Source organism: Larimichthys crocea, chromosome III (genome assembly GCF_000972845.2).
Source record: "Larimichthys crocea isolate SSNF chromosome III, L_crocea_2.0, whole genome shotgun sequence".
NCBI classification, from domain to species: Eukaryota; Metazoa; Chordata; class Actinopteri; family Sciaenidae; genus Larimichthys; species Larimichthys crocea.
Genome location: NC_040013.1, coordinates 24199488 through 24220702, shown reverse-complemented (window position 1 = coordinate 24220702; position 21215 = coordinate 24199488). Strand labels below are relative to the sequence as shown.

The window sequence follows — 21215 nt, the reverse complement described above, 5'->3', positions numbered from 1 at the left end:
CCGTACTGTTGATGAGCTTTTTGCCCTCATCAACCGTCTTTCCAAACTGCAGATAAGGTGAGCATCTACCTGGTCAACACAGAGCGAGGTGTTACTTTTAGGAGATGGTAGAGACCAAAACAGAGTTAAATGAAGTTTCAGTTCGAACTTAAATGTGTCAGGTTACCCTGAAACACGTCTTACAATGAACGATAATTAATGATGCTTTGTGTCTGCAGGACCTGTAATAAGCAACTGCCTTCTTTACCATAACTCTTTAATGAGGTTATGATATGTGAAAATTGTGTTTATCTCTTGTTCTAAGTAGAAATTAATGCTTCTTTAAAATCTGGGGGTCAAAAACTGGATTGTGTTTGAGTTTGTTTCATTTCAATAACACATGTTTATATATTCAACAAGCTGCACATTAGGGATTTAAAGCCACGCAGTACTAAAAACAATTCAGAAACTTTGTGTCGCAATGCACGATCACTACAACAGCGTGGAACATCATGAACGACAACTACATGAACATAAAAATGATATTTATGGTTAAGATTGTTTGCCTCACTTTGAAATCACTAGGGGATTTTCTGTAAACGCAGGTAAGAATACATTCAGTGATTTTATAATGCTTCATCGGGCTGCAGTGTTATTGTATGTGAAATGGCTCTCTGATTCCCTGTCATCGCTCTGCTGGTAATGACAGTATTATCCCCACTTCCTCTCTGACCCAGGAGGAGCCCATCACCGGTGTTCAGGATTGCTGCTTGTGATCCCTCTGTTTCATCAGCCAGATAACTGTTGCTCCTGTAGAGCAGGAGTGGCTGCTCCAGCTGAGAAATACAGTTTCCAAGTATTATCGGGCACGACGCGGCTGGCACGTACAGCTACACAGATGGATCTATACACATGAGTGTGTCAACAGCCAAACTAACCAAACAAACTGGCCAATCCAGATCAGAACAAACACAGGGAAAGGACAAGTGTAGGCAAACTGTTATGGCAAAATACAAGCTGAGACTGAGATACTTGTTGGCCCTAAAAGTCAGAGACAGACATCTGTTTCTGAAAGTCAAAAAACTTGGCATTATTCTGGATCAAAACTGACTAAAAAAAGGGATATGGTCTATTTTAAACATATTATTCAGGTACTGAAAGCACTTTAATAACTCCGGGTATAACACATAATCAAAATCCTGCTGACGCTCAGTGGTTTGGATCCTCAGTTCATTTCTTTCTACTAAAAAAGCTCATCAGGCCTCTTAGGTGATTTAGCGAAGGTCTCCTGTCTGAGGTCTAGCTCTTCAGAACAAGCTGCCTGCTGACTTGAGATCCGTCACAGCTGCAGCCACATTTAGGAGTTGGCTAAAAAGTTTCCGATTCGTGCAGGTGTATGATTAGTCACTATGTGTGTGGGTGTGGGGTGGGCTGGGGTTTTCAGCTCTGGTTTGGTCTTCACCAACACCTGAGGAACATATCTGGCTCTGTAGCTGTTAAATGTTCTACTTTCTCCACTAAGCCTTGTCTGAAGTTGTCTTGTCTGTGAGCCTCTCCTCCAATATGAGCAACCCTCACTTTATTTGAAGTATTACTTGACATATTTTGTATTGTGACAATACTAGACAAACACATGGAGTTCGCTGAGAGTAAAAAGAGATAGAAAGTTAGCCAGAGGATGAAGAGGCAGTCAGGTATGCAACAGAAACAGACAAACAGACTGGCAGTAAGATAGCTATACATGAACACATGCTGTGGATATATGGATACTGAGACTGACAGAAAATGATAGATCAGCAGGTCGGATAAAGAGCATTGGTATCTCAGAAACCATCGGTAAAAACTTTTTCTACACAGAAAAAAAAAAAAGTTTTGGAAATGTCAGATTTGTCCCAGGGTGACTGGAAACCTTGAGCTTCCAAACCTTGAGCTTGTGCGTGTGTCTAACCTGTAGGCTGCCACAGAAGTGATAGATGCCAGGGTCTGTGTTGATGTGGTTGTCGATGGTGTTGGGGTTGCGTTCACGGTTTCTCTGGTAGGGGGTAGTGGTGGAGGTGGTGGTCTGAACGGGGGACATCGGCTGCCACACTGTCACGTCTGTCCCATTCCCAAAGGCCTGGATGGCATTACCTACAGATGGAAAGAGAAGAGACAAAACCGATTAGCTGCGAACAACCAGCGTTCATTTCGTTATTGAAAACTATGACGAAGAATTTCAGTCAACCACCTTATTTCCATGACAAAGACGAGGGCTTTGATCAGAAAAACTACGATGAAATGTATGTTCTGCTCTTGTTGAGACAGGACTAAGTTGTTAGTGGTTGGCTGTTGGACATTCAAAAAATGTATGATATTTTTTCCCTAATAAGAGAAAACAGAGGTTTAATACAGGTATTTAACACCTGCACCTACTTGACCCACACAATATCCATTAATCAATGACCCAAACCTGACCCCACTTCACTAATCGCCAACCTCATGCCCTACAGTAGCACAATTGTCAGTTGTCAGCAACATGGCGCACTACAAGGGGCTTTGCTTGCTTTTGTTCCCCATTCACAGTAGTGGGAAGATTGATACGGTTAGGGTAAGGGTTTGATCTTCATACATACTGTATCTACACATATACGCAGCACACACTAATGACTTTTTATACACTTTTTTGAGTTGTCGTTGACTTGAACTAGGGGTAAAAATGACCAAAGTGTTACTAAAACAAATACAAACTGTCATCTTGAGGCTCAGAGTGAAACTAAAACTCAACAGACATGAATATAGTTAGTAAAGAAACAAGTGAAGAAAACACCTAAGTCTTCATCATGACTAAGACTTCCGACACATCTCTTGATGAGTCTGACTTCGATGCATGCTGAGTCGGTAAATCATCAGCTTGTTCCACCAGAAATACTAGGTCATGATTCCAAGCAGGTCACTTAAGCACCGAGCTGAAGCTTATCGTGAATCACACGCTTGTTAGTCCCCATGTTAAAATAAAGCTTTATACTGCAGAGGCCTAAACCACAATTAAAGGTGAGTTAGCAGGTACTTAAGTTTAGTTATCACTTCCCCCACCATTATAAATTCACCACACAGTCAAAAACCTGAGTGCTGATGTGGCTATTTACCATTAGAGTCCATTAGTGGCCCTATTAATAGCGTTCTATGGCTTTGATGTAAAAGAAACACACACGCACACACAAACACACACTCACTCATACACACATCAGAGGAAAGCCGAGCTTCACAGAGCTGCTGTTTGAACGTAATGATATTCTTCCCTCCAACAGTGAATTATGACCCTGATACTGTGGTAAAGGAAGGGAGAATGGATCTTCATAACGGCTCTTTAACCCCACTGAAATATTCATGCATACATGTGCAAAGACACGAGTATGTCTACGCATTCAGCATATATTCATTTTGTTGGACCAGGTCAAATATTAAACTGTAGTGCCGCTCGGCATATCGCATGTGGGTTGTATTAAAAAAAAAGCAACAGAAATACATAAATAAAAACCTAAATTTATCTGTACTGTGCTATAATTAAACATATTTTATCAATGCCATCTTCTATGGACTATATTAATAATCAATCAATCTTTTCTTTCCATTCCTCTCTCTCTACAGATGCTCTGGATACTTTAAATGCTTAACTTTCTTTTTCTTGTTGTTTTCTTGATGTTTCCACGCATCAACCTTTGGGCAGTGCACACAGAGTATGAGTCCCAGATGAACTGAACATGTTGGCACCAGTCTTTCAAGCAAACATACTCCCAAACTCAACCAGACCCAGAAAACACTAACATGAGTCTGAGACTTGTTGAGTTACAATTAAGTTGTGAGTCCACACCTCTACGCGGCGGCATCCCGAAGCTCTAAAGCTTCACTGCAGGACCAGAGGAGTACCTGCTGGCAAGATTCATCCTCCAGATGTTGAAATCTTAAGAGTGATTGATAGAGGGCGTTTCTCCAGTCAGTGACCTTCCCTCTTCTCCTTATGGTCCTTTCTAAAAAGCACCCATGGTAGTGTTCCCTAATTCCTGTTGACCTTCATCCAGGTATTTCCTCAAGCAAAAGGAAGCAGGGGATTCTCAGGGTGTGTTTGGCATCTCAGCAAATCAGAACTCAAGAGCTTGACTTTTGATTGCAACTCTGACAGCTCGCCATTAGAATACTGGGGATTTCTTGGAGAAGTAAATTAAGGTTACCTTTCACTTTTCCTCTATTTTTTCGACAGCTGAACCCGGTCACATCTGGATACTTTGGTTCGACTGGACTGACTTGTGTTTGGACAGACTTAAACACATGCCCTCTCCTCTTTCTTTTCCCTCCACTGTGGGAGTAACTTCTGCTTAAACTCGCCCTGACCTAGAAAAAAAACCCCTTTGAGCTAGTTCCAATATGCACATTTAATAAACGTGACTATTAATCTTGAATTAAGTAGAGCCAGAGACTCCCTCACTTCATCTGCTTTGTTGGATTGAGCTCTGGTAAGACCAGACATTCCCAAAAGATGGAAAGTCTTTCTCTGTTTCTCACAGTGACGAGCAATGAATGACCAAGTATGATGATGTGATGATTACTGAAGGAAAAAGATGGAATGGGACAAGTCCTGGCTGAAAAATAAACTGCCCTTTTCTACAAATCTTGTAGAATTTTATCCCATCATAATATTTAACATTTTATAAGTCTTGAAAAATAAATTACGACATATTAAAAAGCTGCCGACACATGCTGGCGTTCATATGAAATGCAATAATCAGCACAAAATAAGTCATTTCTGTCAATACCCCGCAGCCCTGATAAGTGCGACTTTCGCTCATGGGTGTGTTGTGTATTTAAATGTTTCTTACGTGTGTGTGAGCATGTTATTGCATAACTGGTAGCTTTATGCCGAGATAGCAGAAGGCTGATGAGCATATTGTAAGTGTTAATGGGCTCTTTCCTGGCGCCTCTGTCTTCACCTAAGGCCTAATTACATTCACAGCACAGTGACCGTGTGTGAAGAAGAGTTTGCATCTCAAATGAAGCCTCAGGATGTCAGTGTGCTCCTAGTCCTCGATTCCTCTTTGACTATATACACAACGCAGTACAAAATATTGTTTACGTTTCTATCCGGTGCCTGTCTGACACATCAGTTTATACATTCGTTGTCCTGTCTGTTATTCACAATCAATCGAATTTCCTTTGGCAAAGCAGCGAAGGCTTACAGTAACTTTCCAGTCAGCTATTACAGAAACACTTCTAAGCTTGTTCGGAGGTTGAAAATCGATTCAAAATTATAAAAACACATTCCAATCAAATCCTCCAAAATCCAATTATATGACATCTGCATTTTTATTTTCATTTTGTATATCATACTGTTTCTTTCGGTGCGAGCTGAGCTAGGTGGATAATAAGCTTGCAGTTACTCGGTGACGTCATCTTAACTAAAAGCCTTTTGTATGCTCAAACTTAAACACAATAGTAATGATGTTTTACTGCGACTGGAAATGTTATGCAGTCTGAGGTGAAAGTATTACTTCAAGGGCAGAGCGCTAATCTTTGAGACTGAGATATTTGGAGAGTGTATGCCTTTCCTCAGTACATTCAACAGAGATCAGTGTTTTGGGATCTGATCGCTCAGACCAGATTCAGTGTGTACTGGTCCACATTGAAGGACCACCTACTCAAATGACGTCCTGTAAGTACAAACAAAATACTGTGTGATTCTTATTTGGTTCACTGCAAAGCAAATTATGCATTCGGGTTTTCTTATCTGCCAAGATAAGCAGCAGACTTAGGAATTCCTGTGAATTCAGCAAATGTTATACATTAAGTTATTTCTTTCTTTGTGTAAGAAACATTGTGTCTATTTGTCCCAGTGTGTTAGTGGCTGCTGTTGGCCCATGGGTTGAAAACAACATTTTGTTTTTCCAAATTGAAATGACATACTTAGAGGTGTCCCAAGACGCATGTCAATGCCATGTATGAACAGGGTAATGCTTAAACACGTGTTGTGCTTCACCACCTTTCACCTTTAACCTTATAATGGAGAATTTATTTAAAGGTTTAAAGACAAACAAAGGAGCAAGCCAAATTTCTTGTAAAGTAGCTACCGTTCATCTATTCCAGTAATGAATGACATCAGCACACTTGACCTGAAACCATATTGGGTGAGTATCACCTTGTAGCAACAATTCATGACTGTGATTGCCCTTATTCTAACTTCGAAGTGATGACTAAGCTAGACGCTTTCTAAAAATATCCTCACTTTCAAGGTCTTCAACTTAAACGGTCTTAAAAAGATAAAAAACACAAACGCACTAAACCAAATATTCATTCAACCTTCACTGATGCAGACATCACTGCGTATTTGAGCAAACATGATATCATCATCTTCCCGCTGCAGCAGATATTTGTGTGAAGCGGTACAAGTTTGCCTCTCACAGATGTCTGCATTACCATGTTATCTCACTTTACATGTACAATGTTTGCTGTAATACTAGAATTATGATCATGTTGGATGGTGTGACCTTTGCATATTCAGTACATAGTCTAGAAATAGGGAGGCATCACACTGGAAAGGCTTTGAATACATTAAAGCTCCAGGGTTTTTTCGTGAGAATATTAAAGCAGTGGTTTCACACAGGGGTGAGGACCTCTCTGACGGGTCACAGGATAACTCTGTGGGGTTGTTAGAAGAATTAAAGGATAGGAAAACAAACATATAACCTCTCAAAGTCTAAAACCTACTGGAAATGGTGGAAAAACCCTGTTAAATCATAATCAATAGACACATGACATAATCTTTGATGATAACTTGCAAGTAAACATTGATTCATTTCAAGGGTTCAAGAGGCAAAAAGGTTGGGAACTACTTTATTAGTGGATGCTTATATATTTAAATATATATCTGTCACAGTATGACATGTATATAAAGACAAGCCAGGCTTTCATCTGAGGAAACTCTCCATCCCTGAGCAATAAAACTTCCAAAGTGCAGTATAAGAACAGAAAGTCCTCCCTTAAAGCCTGTCCATATTCTCTCTCTCTGTCTCTTATCTTTCTTTTCTCTCTCGTAGTTTCTCTCTAGTCATGACCCTGTAGCTGGCGTGTGTCAGGATTCTCAGAGTTGTCAGTTCCAGTTACTGCCGAGCAAACTTAATGAGAGAAGAAAGAGGGAGGGCACGGACGAAAAAGGAGGGAGAGGGAGATGCAGGCCGGGAGATGGGATGAGCGGCGACAAGTGAGCAGGAGAACGAGTAAAAGTAAAGGGTTGTGATGGTCAAACGAGTATGCAGAAAAGGAAGAGTGAGAGAGAAGAGGATGGACAGTGAAAAACAAAATCAGACGTGATCCTCCCACTTTGCTGTTCGTACGGCTCCCTGTCGTCGATAAAAGCTGGTTTTAACCCACATTAACCCTCTTTGATCTTGCAAATCTCACGTATGAAACCATGCGAACACACGTGTATGACACTCACACATGCACTTAGTGAAATACGCAAAGATGCTTACATGCAGGCTGAAATACGCACTCGATAACACGCTCACACACTGACTGCGGGAGCCCTTATTATCTACGGCAGTCCAACCTTGTTAACCCCGACTGGTAAGGGAGACAACGGTGCGGAGAAAACAAGAGGAGGTTGGGGGGGAGGTGGAAGATAATAGAAGAGGAGAAGACATAAGAGGGTGAAAGAGAGAAGAGTTGGTAGATCTCGATGGTAACTATCATTCTGATAGAAGAAAATCAAACCACCCACTGCTCATGTAGAGCTGAGCCACCAGCAGCAGCTCAACCCCCATGTTGTGACTATGGCTCATTATTTTATTTTTCTAAATCATACAGCTAGAAACACACTAATGAATTGATTCCTCTGTAGATGTGCCTTGCAGTTGATTGCTTCATCAATTGAATACCCAACCGATTCATTAACAGGGTGACTGTGCACCTCGGCAGTGGAAATATCTGTACAAATGAACAGATAGTGGTCACAGTTTTTTATTAAACATGTTTGATATTTCAGCAGAATTTAATAGAGCAAGCTAATCCACTCCAGGCATTGACACACACTTGCCTGAAGCAAGTCAACTCTGTGACTGGCAAGAGGAACGGCTGATTGAGCAAGTAAAAAAATAAATGTCATGTCTTTATTAGAGATCCCCTGATGGTGGATTTTTGTAGAGGTCGATATAATAACGTACAAGTTTGGAGTAGTAAAAAGCTGATAGCTGAATGATTGGATGATTATCCAGTTTGAGTGAACTGCAGTTGGCTCTAGGGAATGGCCAGTCTAGGAAGCTGGATGGTTTGATGGTGGGTCCATGGAGTAATTAACTTAGAGGATGAAGTTGGAGAGTAATTTGATTCTCAAGAACCAGAACCAGGGAACTATGAATTACAAACTTTTTTTTGGCTTGTTGGCAGTTAGCATAGCATAAATCGCATTGCAATAAATCTTTTCCGTGATGCTGCGCAGCCATCGGCAACTGTTGGAGACAATTTTAGAAATGTCCTCTCAGAACCCTTTCATTGGGAAAACCGATGAATTGTTCGACCTCTAGTCTTTATTCATGTTTCTTTGTTGAAAACAATTGATTCAGGTTAATCAACTTTTAACATTGTAGGTCACTAAAGTCAAAGACAACTTTAAAGTTTGTCTGCTCACAGTTTGATTTGGCACTAGGATTTGGACACCGGCTAAAAGAAACACATTGACCAGACAATAACGCTTTTGGTCAAGTTATTTACGATATTTACAAAATTCGCTGCACACTGAGAGGATCGTCGGCTTCTTTCAGGAGAACATGGGGACCATTTTTTGAGTATGCGAATAAATTGACTTTTCCTAACATCCCGGACTGACAAACAATCTCTTGTACATTGTCTGATCTGTTTTTAATGTCATGCTTCGTACAGTTGTGTGTGACTGTTCTTTATAATGTGCCGTTAACAACAGCCATCTATGTAGCTGTCTAACTCCTCATTTTGTATAGGTGACCTGCCCTTTTTTTTTTAAATTATTATTTTGGTTTGTTTGTTTGTTTGTTTGTTTGTTTATATATTTATACACAAGTGTCTTGTACATTATTTGTTTTTATCTTAGTTTTGTGATAACGATAATGAGAAACTTGATACTTGCTTTCTTATAGCTGTCATTTATGTGTTTAAAAATTCAATAAACAAAGTTGGGAAAAAAAAAAAGTTATTTACGGTATTTACACAATTAAAAATCAGTGACAGCTGATAAGTCAGTCGGCAACCCCATTTCATCCAATGAAAGTGGAAATTAAACTCTTGTACGTTTGGTTTTGCGAGAGAAAGCGATGAAAGGTTCTATAAGAGATCTGGCTGCCTAAGTGCTGCGCCAAATCAAACAATGTCATCAACTTAAAACCTGATCTGAAATGGAACTGGCCATCGAGACCCAGCTCGAGACAATTAACCATTTACTGACAACTCATTCATTCATTTCGATCACTATTTCTATTCCTAGGTCTAATTCATTAGAATCACCAGTTGTATTATTAGCTAATCAGCTGGGCCTGACACAGATCTTGTAATTTATAATCAATGTCCATCCAATCAAGGGTTGTAGTTCCATTCTTCAGGCGTGTGTGATTACAGACATTCATCCAGCTTCGGTGTCCTTGAAGAAAAGACTCTCTATCTGACCCTGTGTTCTGACCTCTGTACAGGAATCAATGAAGAATCGCATTACACTTAAACAGTGTTGTGGAGGACAGCAGCAGGCTGACTGGCACAGAGTGCACTGTCAAAACAAAAGGAGCAGAATTAGCTCTGATTACAGGGGAAACAATGAATTGAGCTCTTATCTCTGCAGCTCAGTTGGAATGTCCTGCAACTTGTTAATCTTGTCTTGTGTTTGTATGTATGTGTGTGTGCCGTGGGTAGAGACAGACAGTGTGTCTGTGTGTTTGGAAAGGGTGGTTGTTAATTAAAGTTGTTGTATAAGAGGGCTGGATGAAAAAAAAAAAAGCTGCTTTCTGTCAAAGATCTGGAGCACAAGATCTGCTACAGCTTTTAGGCACGCACACAAATGAACACAGAGATATATCCACACACATTCAGGCACCGTGGTGCAGTATGACTGGTTTCTCTATAATGCAGAGGGATAACAATGCAAGCATGGCAATGGGATATATTTGGTTAGACCGGGAGAAATAGAGACAGGGAGAGAAAAGAGAGGATAAAGGAGGCAAAACAGGGAAGAGAGCAGCAGAGACTAGTGGATGAAAATAGAAAATAAGAGAATTCAGAAGAGAAGATAAGACTGAAGTACAGAACAAAACAGAATAGTAAACAGCTGGTCATACAGCAACCGGGCAGGGGGGATAACTCACGGAGGCAGGTGTTATCGGTGAAAAACTCGGTGAACTTGTCACATTCGTCCTTGTTGTTGCCACTGTTGCTGCAGTCGCAGTAGGGGGAGACGCTGATCTTGGGTGAGCGCAGGTAGTTGGGAGTCATCACGGTACCTGCGGCAGGTGAACGGAAAGATTTTTCATTCATGCACTCAGCTGTCTCTTTGTTTAAGGGAGAACATTTAAACCATAAACAAGGATTCTCTGTTGAACCGTCATTGTCAAGAACCCCAATGTGCTACTGACTGTCAAGGGGAAAAAAAAGAATATTTAAACCCTTTAGGACTCACTTATCATCCTCCTTCTGTGTTAAATGATGAATGGTGTAATAACAAAGTTAAATCATTGTTGCATTTATTTCTCTTTCTCTCCTCCCCCATGTTCAGCACTAACGCAGTGTGGTGGAGTTTCTGCAGAAGGCAGAATGCAGAGAAGCCAGAGTGAAGAATTGGCTTTCTCTTTGCGAGGGAAAGTAAATAGCTTCAGTCAGTGATTTCTCACTCCCCCAATGGATTGTTCCCCTGTGCTGGCCATGCTCCAAAACAGGCCTTTTTGTTTTGCAGTAGGCAGAATGAATTGGCGCTGGTGGGCAGTGTGTGCATGCGCCGCTTGGTTTACGAACTTACAAGGACAGAATCTTGATGGCTCCCTGTTGTGGTGAGGACATAATAGATGTGTGGACTGGTTTGACTGGTCCACATAGTGATTGAGACTGCGGTTACAACAGGAGGAGGAATTATTTCGATAGTTTTGTTCTGACTTTCAGTGATAACACCGTACTCACCAAGTCACATGCTGAGATCAGGAAACTCTAACAGTCTTAACAGTTTGAGAAACATGAGCAGCGAGATGATCAGACAGGTTAGGCTAACTTTACTGGGAATGAAGATGGTAAATTATGACAAGACTGATGAATCTTTATCAAGCTTTCATTGGAGGCCGAATGCTTGGCTCCCCGTATCGTGTATAGCTGATTCATCTGAGCCCATAGAATGTTGTTTTTGAAGTTACAGACCAAAATTTCATTGTCGTAATTCTACCACAGGGCCAAACTGCACCAAATTCGACACTACATTTCCTTGGGTCCTCAGCAATACCACGGCCAAGTTTGAAGCCAGTGGGCAAACAATTGTTAAGAAGAAGGACAGACTTCAACAAAGACTTGACAGATGAACAAAGACTTCTGTGCACCTCTGTTCACCAGAGGTTGAAGGTACACAGTAAGAAATAAGGGTACTTAAAATTTCAAGTTCAGGTACTTTTGATTTGACCTTCATCTGGCTAAACTGTGTTTTTACAGCTTGCCTGATCATTTGACTGCTTGTGTTTCTTGCACGTGTTTTCCAGATTTCAGCACCAAATAAGATTAGTGTCAGTGCTACCATCAAGTTGTTTCAAGTGTTCGGAGTAAATGCCGAGACAAGGCGGACCAAAAACAATCATGTGTACATGTAAACTCACCAATCAGACCGGAGTATGACAGGAGGCAGTCTGCGTAGTTCTCCTTCAGACAGCCCGACAGAGAGCGAGGCTCTGGCTGGCAGTTGACGAAGAAGTCCGACAGTCGTGACCTGCAAACACACACACACACATCCGAAAAATATTTTCAGAGATGAACATGATAATAAGAATTTCAGATGGCCAATGTGACGGGAATGTGCAGCAAAATGCCCGGTCCAAATGAGTGAGCGCTGGAAGTCATTTCTCTCAATACAATTAGCCTCCTTAATGGCTGCCTTCAGTGGAGTAAGATGACCCTCTTACGTACGCCGCGGCTGGTTTATATCCTGGAATGAATGAGGCTGAAGGCAATTCTCCACCACGTCTGTTCTGTTTCATTTACTGCCTTCATAAATGTTTGTTTACACTTTGGCCACAGGTGCAGTGACATGTGAAATTGAAATGGAGTTTGGATTCCCAAGGAATTCACCATTTGAAGTTAGATTGAGTGTGATATACTCACACTTTGACACAAAATAAAAGCTTCTAATTTCACTTTTTGGGAACATAAAAAAGGCCACAGGTTTTAAACTACAACTACAGTTGTCCCTCGCTATAACGCGGTTCACCTTTCGCGGCCTCGCTGTTTTGCAGATGTTTTTAGTGTAATTTTGCTTTTTTTGCAGCGTACTGTACAGTATGAACCTGCATTATGTTCGGCGTCCTGATTGGCTAAGGGAGTACTGTACAAAATGCGTTCGGCAAGTCAGATTTACATAAATGTTCAATCGCTAGCAGTGTGACTCTGAAGTGCTGTATGTTTGCAGTCAGAGGAACTGTGAAATACGCGTGAGTTACTGGTATTAGTTTCTTATGTGTCAAACCTCGTAGATTGATCCTTAAAATTAAATGTGTTAAAAATGTTTGGGCTTGAAAACAGGTTTTGATCTTTGGTTTTATTTAGTAATACAGTATTGTACTTATTTTTGTTAAATCTGCGAAAGTTTGAACTTTGAGAGTGTTTAAATAAGAGAGAAATGTGAGAAAATGTTAATGCCCGTCTGAGAAAAGTGTATCAGAGTGTGTGGTTAGGGGTTTTACGGCCTAAAACATGTATAATAATGTAATAATTGTAAAAAATAAAGCTGATTACTTCGCGGATTTCGTCTATTGCGGGGCATTTGTAGAACGTATCCCCCGCGATAAACGAGGGACCACTGTACTATTTCTACAAAACTCTTTGCGTATACAACAGTAAGAACAGGAACTACTGAGTTTTAAGTTCGAAATAACTGAAATTTGGTCATTTTAAATAACATCTTTAAAATGTGTTATTACAATATTTTCAAACACTGATTATCTGACGGCTTGTCTTCCTGTTCCTTGTTGGTTGCTACATTCCCCGATTTCACATCCCCAGATCTCAACAATAAAACGATAAAATTCTGTTTTTGGCAATTCAGAAACGAGGTTTCTAAAGGAGAACAGATATTCCTATTTATCTGAATAATAATCTGCTACCAGGAGTAAGGACTGGCCGATTGTCACGCATCAGAAAAATGCCCCACTGGATCCAAAGTCCGACAGCCTGGTCCAGAATGTGACAATGACACGGTGGTTAAGTTAGCAATAAGGAATATGCAACATCTAGTTGGGCGTTGAAAATAAAGCTTGCTTTCGGGTGACAGTTGCTGTTTTGGTTTAGGCACCAAAACTAATTGGTTAAAACACAGACAGGGCCAACAGTCACTAACAAATGTAGTGTCTATTTTTCTTTTTTCGGAGCGATTGGCCTTCGAAGTGATGGCCATTTGTTTTTGAGATAACATGCTGTCAAGACAAATGGGCTTCGGACTATTGGGGTTTCGGATAATGGGGTGTCAGAACAATAGCATGGCACCGAAATAGTTGAAAACATGGACACACACACACACACACTCACGTGTATGCACTCACAGTGTGATCTATCTAATCACACCAGCCTGGTGCAGAACCGAGCAGCGCGTAGTGAGAGTTGTCATCAGCAGCCTGCGTACTACACCTGACATATGGTGAGGGAGCTTGTGGAAATGCATGGCTTTAATCTATCTGTGCTAACTGACAAATGGACTGAGAGGAGGCAGCGCCGCAGCGAGACCTGTTGTTCAGCCCTGAGCGTATGTCTGACGGATAGAGAGAGAGCGCCGCGCAAAGAAAAGAAGACAAAGACGGAAGGAAAGACAAAACTTGTAGTACGGATTCACTACTGTCATGCTGCTCGCTGTTAAGGAGAGACAAAGGGCGAGGAGAGTGAGAGTGAGACCTGAGGCCACGGTCCAAATGGAAGCTCATTTATGATGCTTAATGCTTTCATTTAATCCCAGAGAGCCACACGACTGCTGGCTGCAGGCTCAGCGTAACACACACACACTCCAGTGAGGAATGATGTCAGATGTCCATCACTACCTTAGTCCTGAATCTGAGACCTGAAGCGTGAAGTCAGACAATTTATTTCATCTGCTGTTTGTGACCATACAGTGTGTCACAAAGCAAACAGTAGAATTAGCACAATACCACATGCCACAAGTCTTCTACCACTGGATTCTTATTCCCTGTGTCTCTGTACCCACATTTCCAGTCATTTCTTCACTCTCTTTATCTATTGGCTATTTAATAAAGGCCCTTAAAATCCCTTAAGTAAAAAATATATATATATATGTTTCTGAAAGCCTACTGTTTCCTACCTGCAGATGTAGTTGGTCTTGCAGATGGCCTGCAGTTCGAGACAGTTGGGTTTCTGTTTTTCTTCGTACGAGCAGACAGGGACGATGGTCTGACGCCTGCGTTCAGAACATGCCGTTTGGTCGCTAAGAGGGCACGAGCAGAACAGCATGCCATAGCTGTGCTTCGGAGGAACCTGCGAGGATCAAGAACCACGACACAAAATTAACTGGAGAAGTGACGTCGTATACAACACCTTCCTTTTTATTCTCATTTTGACCATATATATATATTTGCACTTCTTTCTCCTGGATTTTGGACTGAAGTGGAATTTGTGTTGGTTATTTCCTTAGTTTCTTCTGTTTATTAGAGATTTACAACCTTTTTTCAGCCTCTTGTTTTAACATCGATTATCCAGTAAAACAAACAACCAAATATTGACATTAAGGCATGAATTACAGTGAGATTTTTCCAGATTCATAAGCCATTTAACATCGCAACATCAACAAATTGTGACGCCAGCGTAGATGTTGACAGTAAATGGCAGTAACAACACAGTCGGACTACGATAAAGAAATATCATCATGGTTTTATCTCCAGCACAAAGAAAACTCGGAGCTCGAGGCTGTTCACACACAGAGAGTTCTCTGTTGTGAAAAAAGAAAACAAAATTATACATCACAGCAAGATTAACAATGTCATGCATAGAAAACTACAGAGAGTAGTTTTCTATTTATTCACATTGTCGCGATCCCAGTTAAGTTATTCCAAAGGGACATCATGCGAGCTGGGTTGTAATAACAATGTTTCACATCGTTTTTTTTTTACAATACGGCACAGACAGCAAAAACATCTTCTGTGTTTGATGACTGAATCAATGTCAGAACTCGGCGCTGTCGAAGCAAACTCAAACATAAAGACCCGCATGATTATTTATTGTGATTTTGACAACCCCTCTAACTTATCCAAAATCTTTTTTTTTTTCTTTTGAAGCAGGTCCTTTGTAGTGGACTTGTAGTGTGTGTGTGTTTTCATGTTTGATAAGCTTGTGTCAGAAGTGCCTCGCCTTGTCAAAGAACTGCCGCAGGGCCTTGTGGCACTTCCTCTTGTTGCAGACTTCAGCGGTGGAGACGCGGCTGGTGCAGGGGCTGATGTAGGCCGAGCGATACTTCTTACATGTGTCATTCAGGTTGCAGGCTTTGGCAGCGTTCAGGCAGTTATTCTCTCTGGCCACTGCAGGCTCACCTATAGAAGAGAGAGAGAGAGAGAGAGAAAACAAAGGATTGAACACATCTCACAGACCTTTGCAGAGTTCTGTTCATTTGGAAATAGTTCATTAAGTTGACAAAAACCCTGCATCTTGCAATGCTAAACAACTTGTGAAATGGCATCTTTGCTTAAGATTTAACCGTTTTTGAGGAAGTGACAACTTTCCAAGAAAATACTCTAACCACTGGACCCCACACCAAGAACATCTCAAGAACTTTGGGATGCCCTTCTAACTGAACAACAAACCAACAAAGACTCTAGGGGTATGATTACTCCCTCTGCCCAGTCCACCAGTGGTCTCGATCAACCTGTTAGGGGTCCTAGGGCATCTTTTCATAGGAACAGTGCAATATGAGCATGATGAAAACGAGTGCAAATTATTTCTGACACATCTCCCCATGAATCTAGGCCATAAGATCAGCCAGTATTGCAGGACCTGCCCCAGTTGGTATTGTATTTTAAGTGGCACAAATGTGGAATTAATCAAATTACTTACAGCCAATTGATAACAATGAACCAGGGGCTTGTGAGGCCCCTTGAGGTCCGTGTCTGCAGGACAGTTTTTGCCTGTTTTTCTCCTTCGTTTCTTAATAATTTGGTCGACCTTCGTTAAAGACGCTTGTTCATGTTACGGGCTTATCATCAAGAACATCAGTTCAATTTTTACTCTCAAATATCACAACATTGTTCAGGCTCTATACACAGTGCACTGAAAATAGATCCACAGATCCCATCATCACAAAACAAAAGCAATCCGGCTCCCCGGGCTGCAGCGTTTCCACAAAAGTGTACAAAATAAAGAGACAAAGAGAGGGAGGCAGAGAGACAGCGGCGTAATGATGTTCTCTCCAAACTAGTAGATAACCACAGCAACACATTTCTCTGTCTGTTTCTGTGTGTGTGTGTGTGTGTGTGTGTGTGTGTGTGTGTGTGTGTGTGTGTGTGTGTGTGTGTGTGTTGGCTAATATCTGTTCTGCATCTGTGCATGTGTGTATGTGTCTGTGCACAAGACCCAATTTGCAGACTCACTTCCTGCATGGCCTGAATCAAACAGTGGCCTCGTCTACATGCCCCTGCTGACTAACTCTAAGTCTATGTGACTGTACAGTATATGTGTGTGTGTGTGTGTTTGTGTGTGTGTGTGTATATGTGTGTGTGTGTGTGTGTGTGCAGAGTTTCATCAAAGTCCACAGTACAGTGCCTTGCTCATCTGTCAGCCTGCACTAATTGCCAGTGTTGTCCTCGCTCCGCTATCAATTAACATTTCCGTAGACTTCTCCCCCCTCCTGCTATTCCTTTTCTTTCTTTTTAAGCAAAAACAGCTTCTTTTTTTTTTCTTTAACGAGCAGCAATTAAGACGAGGTAAGGGCCTGCGTGACAAACGTACAGAAATACAGAAGTACAGATGAGGAGTGCAAGCAAGTCAACAAAGTGACTGGCTGATGGAGCGCGTGTTGTGTTGTGTGATCGCGAACGGTGTTAATGAGAATCAACACATCAAGGGGAGGAGGGAGGATGAGTTGATGGTCCGGCGATGTATTTATCTGAATGGCTTCTGTTTGTTGTTCTAGAAAAGAAGAGATCCTAAAGATGAATGCTTTCCAAAAACAGCCTCTGCTGACTCACTCGTGTCCTCAATCTGTTTCACCTCATCTTCACCTTTACCTTTACTCGCCCCCCGCTTTCTTCTCTTTGTCAGTTTACGTACTCATTTATTACTCATTATTACTGCGGCGCTGTCACGTGCAGCCCCTATTCTATTTGTTTTAAACACGTGAATATTGTTTTGTTGTCATATTAGCGCCATGTTGTGCGCACTCGACGCTTCACCTCTCGACGCTGCGCCGCATTTACATTCATGGATGGAAGCCCGCATGTCTAATTAGGCGTTGTCAAACAGCCTTCATTCATTTCCAGATTTTGCTCTTGCTTAACTCTAACACAACAGCACTTTAAACCACCATATCAGCATTAGACATTTGCTGCCACTTATATTCCCATCGAAAAAGATGTAAGTAGTGACAGTTGTAGCGTTAATGAGGTTTGGAGAAGATGTCTTTTACTACTTGTGATAGGGAGTTTGTTTTTGGCGGGGATCAGAGGTCCAGGTATGAAAGTGTAATTCAAATAATAATGAGAAGAAATAAAACTAAATAAGGGTGTATATATCTTTACACACCCAAATGTGTGAGCTATATTGGAAAGCATTGGAGCGTAAATGAAAACTTTTTTTTTTTGGTTTATTTTATCCAACGTTTTGGCCTAAACGACCTTAATCAGGTCTATAAACCTGCACATATGAATAATGTATAGTGTAGATAACTGAATCACAGGGCCACAGGAATTAGGTCAACTGAACAAGCAGTAAACAAAACTGTGTGTGGGAGTTTTTTCACTTTTATTCAAGAGAAAGGGAGAAGAAATAATAAATACCTGCTTTAGTTTTTACTGAATTTCCTTTTTCCAAATGATGTCAGAGGACAGGCTTTGCACGAACACACTATTTTCTTTGTTTGTTTTTCCTCAACCAGCTGGACGTTAGGCATCCCGCTCCTCTCCCCCTCCAAAAACTTTTCTCACTCCTCCATCACTTCAAAAACTCTCAGACGCCTCCACTCCTCCCCGCTGCATGTCTGCCACTTTTCCCAGGCCCTCGCGTCCGCCTTCAATTTCCTCTTTTCTTCCGTCTGTCTCTCTCTTCTCCTCGGATCAGCTTGCAGACACACGACCTTGATTCTTTCATATTTTGTTTTTTTTTTCTTTCAGCTGCCACAGATCGACTGACTTGACTCTCATCTCTTAACCCTGCAGTCGTCCCCTGGGCGGCTGAGCGAGGATTGTGTTTTCGTGTGTTGATGTTCGACTCTCATGCTATTATTTGCCCCATTTGAAAGGACTTGATCAATAATGTCTCCACGTTTTTACGATGGCAGGCACAAGACCCTTTTGGGATATGACGGTTGGGAGGCAGAAAGATGATTTTCAAAATGTGTGCCACGTGATTGGGATATCCCTTTTTTTTTTGCAGATCGTCTATGAGCCTTATTGGCTAAAGCAGAGCTTAAAAAGCCCTTGATATTCAAATGAACTACACAATGCATAACGTCTTATATTATACTTGATTAAGTCATTATAGTTGTCATCTTTCCTTCTCGCCCTGATGAGCCCTTTAGTGAAAACCAAATATGCATCCATAGAAACATTTGGTCTACGCTTAAACCTGAACACCTGACGAATAATAATCTGCAAAATACAATAAAGTACTGGAGAGGTCACGATCCGCTTGTAAACAAATACTATGTGCATCATCGACTGTTATCACAATCAAGCGATGCAGAAGCATTAATCCCCGTCTCCTGATGCCATATTTTCACTGAGCCACCATTAATGAAGAAAGAAGAGTAAAGAAAGGAAGGAGGGACGATAAAAGGCGAGGAAAACTTAAAAGACGCTGAGCCGCTGCCTGAGCTTGAGTTGCAGGATTAGAACATATCGAGAGTTTTTAAGTCCCTTTGAGGTTGAAGCCGACGACACTTTAAACCATTACTCCTGACTAAATAAAGGCTTTTAATATACTTTTAATGCCTGCTCTGTCTGAGGAGCATTTTCTTTTTTTTGAATGATTCATGGACTTCATATAGAGCTTATTGAGCACTTGGCCTTTGCATTTTGTTTTATGTCAGGAGTTTTGCTCTGATATACTTTCTCTCTCTCTCTCACCTAAGTCAGCTCCAGCTCGACATGCACCACGATTGACTGTGAGTGGCACTCTTCCACTCAAGACGACAACATGGACTCCTTCCTCCACCTGACTGGATGAGCACTCAGCTCGCCGTGCTGCCGCCGCTCTCCTGATTTTCAAACCGCAACAACACGGCGGCACCTGTTCTGAACATCACATTTGTCTCACGCTATTTTTGAAATAGGTCACGCAGCTCCTGAATCTTTCGTCTTTGTGTTGCATCTATAAAATCTTGTTTACTTGGAAGTTTCGAGTTGCGGCAAATCATGTTCCGAAATCCCCAAACACTTCCCTGCGAGAACTGAGTTCACTCGACTCTGACTCTGCAATAAAGTGGATAAAAAAAAATGAGTGGTATGAATACAGAAATATATATCATCTCTAAATAATAATGATGTATCAACAAACTCCCACAGTTGTCTTTGTGCGTCAGACAAGCAGCCGGAGCAGCACAACATATTAGTATCTTCACAAATTGTTTGTTTGTGTGTGTGTGTGTGTGTGTGTGTGTGTGTGTGTGTGTGTGTGTTTCAGTCTCTTCCTGAAGCATGAACACAATTTGGGTGAAGTTTGACGCTTTTTAAAAAATAGTGTAAATTGTCTTTCTTGCATGGATCTGCTTTAGCCATTTCTCTTTAACAACAGCATGGTGGGAGCCCCTACACACACACACACACACACACACACACACACACACACACACACACACACACACACAGTGTATTGTCTATACCCTACTGCGCCCCTAGTGTCAGCAAATACATCTGCTGAACTCCCCTTGCACTCCTGGCAGATGGTATTGTCTCTCAAATACACACATGCACACACACACACACACATGCACACACACACACACCCTGCATGCTCTGACAGGGCCCACACAGCGTTGGGGCCAGGGCCATCTGGAGGCCTGGTAGAGGGAATGAGGGCCCCCCTCCTCCCGCAGTGGCTCATGTTTCCGATTCAGCCTCAAATTGATTATCATGTCGCCTGTTTCCTCTAGTCCTGCTGCCCCTCTTACCCGCCAACCCCCCCGCACCTAATTTCAATTACCATGGGACGCCACGGGGTCGAATCCTGACCTCGCCCACCTCCGCATCCCCCTACAGCAATCTTGAGTCCGTCTCCTCATCTTCTCATCCCTCACTTTCTTAAACTTCTCTGGACTGCTTTCCCTTCCTCCCACAGGATCCCCTTTTTTTCTGTCTCTCTCTCTCTGCTCCTCTCTCACGTCTTTATCCATGCGCTTCTGGATGTATTCCAATCATTACCTCCCTTCCTCTTTCTCCATCATCATTATCCATCTCTAAACTTCTCTATCGTGGCTCCCATCTCTCTTGTCTCTTCCTGTGTCTTCCCTCCCCTCTGCCATCTGTCCTTTATTTTTATTTTTTTTGGAGCAAAGTGGAGTCATTTAATGCCCTTTTGATGCCTGTTTAAAAACGCCCATAACTCCCAACATTATGAGATTTGTCCTCAGCCCAAACCGATGTTGAAATAAAATAATATTTTTTTAATATGCCTTCAATTCAAATATCATTTTACGGAATCTAAAGCAATCGTTTTCCGAGTGGACCACAAGTTAATCGATGCAGTAAACAGAAGAGGTCAGGAGGGGCACAGAGATCATCGGGGGTCATACTCTGGGGACTATGAATATCCAAACAAAATACAATATGTCTTTTCAAGATATCTTGCTTCAGAGCAAAGTGTTT

At 41.6% G+C, this 21215-nt stretch overlaps 1 protein-coding gene across 2 annotated transcripts in view; it reads right to left on the bottom strand.

Annotated features, from left to right (window-relative positions):
* gfra1a (gdnf family receptor alpha 1a) overlaps positions 1-21215 on the bottom strand; it is an 89019-nt gene that overhangs the window by 10715 nt on the left and 57089 nt on the right. For both annotated transcript variants that reach the window (XM_027278128.1, XM_027278129.1), the window contains 5 exons: positions 15556-15734; positions 14513-14685; positions 11811-11920; positions 10329-10463; positions 1928-2109 (listed from right to left, as the gene is read on the bottom strand). In XM_027278128.1, the coding sequence (XP_027133929.1) occupies positions 1928-2109; positions 10329-10463; positions 11811-11920; positions 14513-14685; positions 15556-15734 (779 nt within the window). The remainder of the gene's footprint in view (positions 1-1927; positions 2110-10328; positions 10464-11810; positions 11921-14512; positions 14686-15555; positions 15735-21215) is intronic.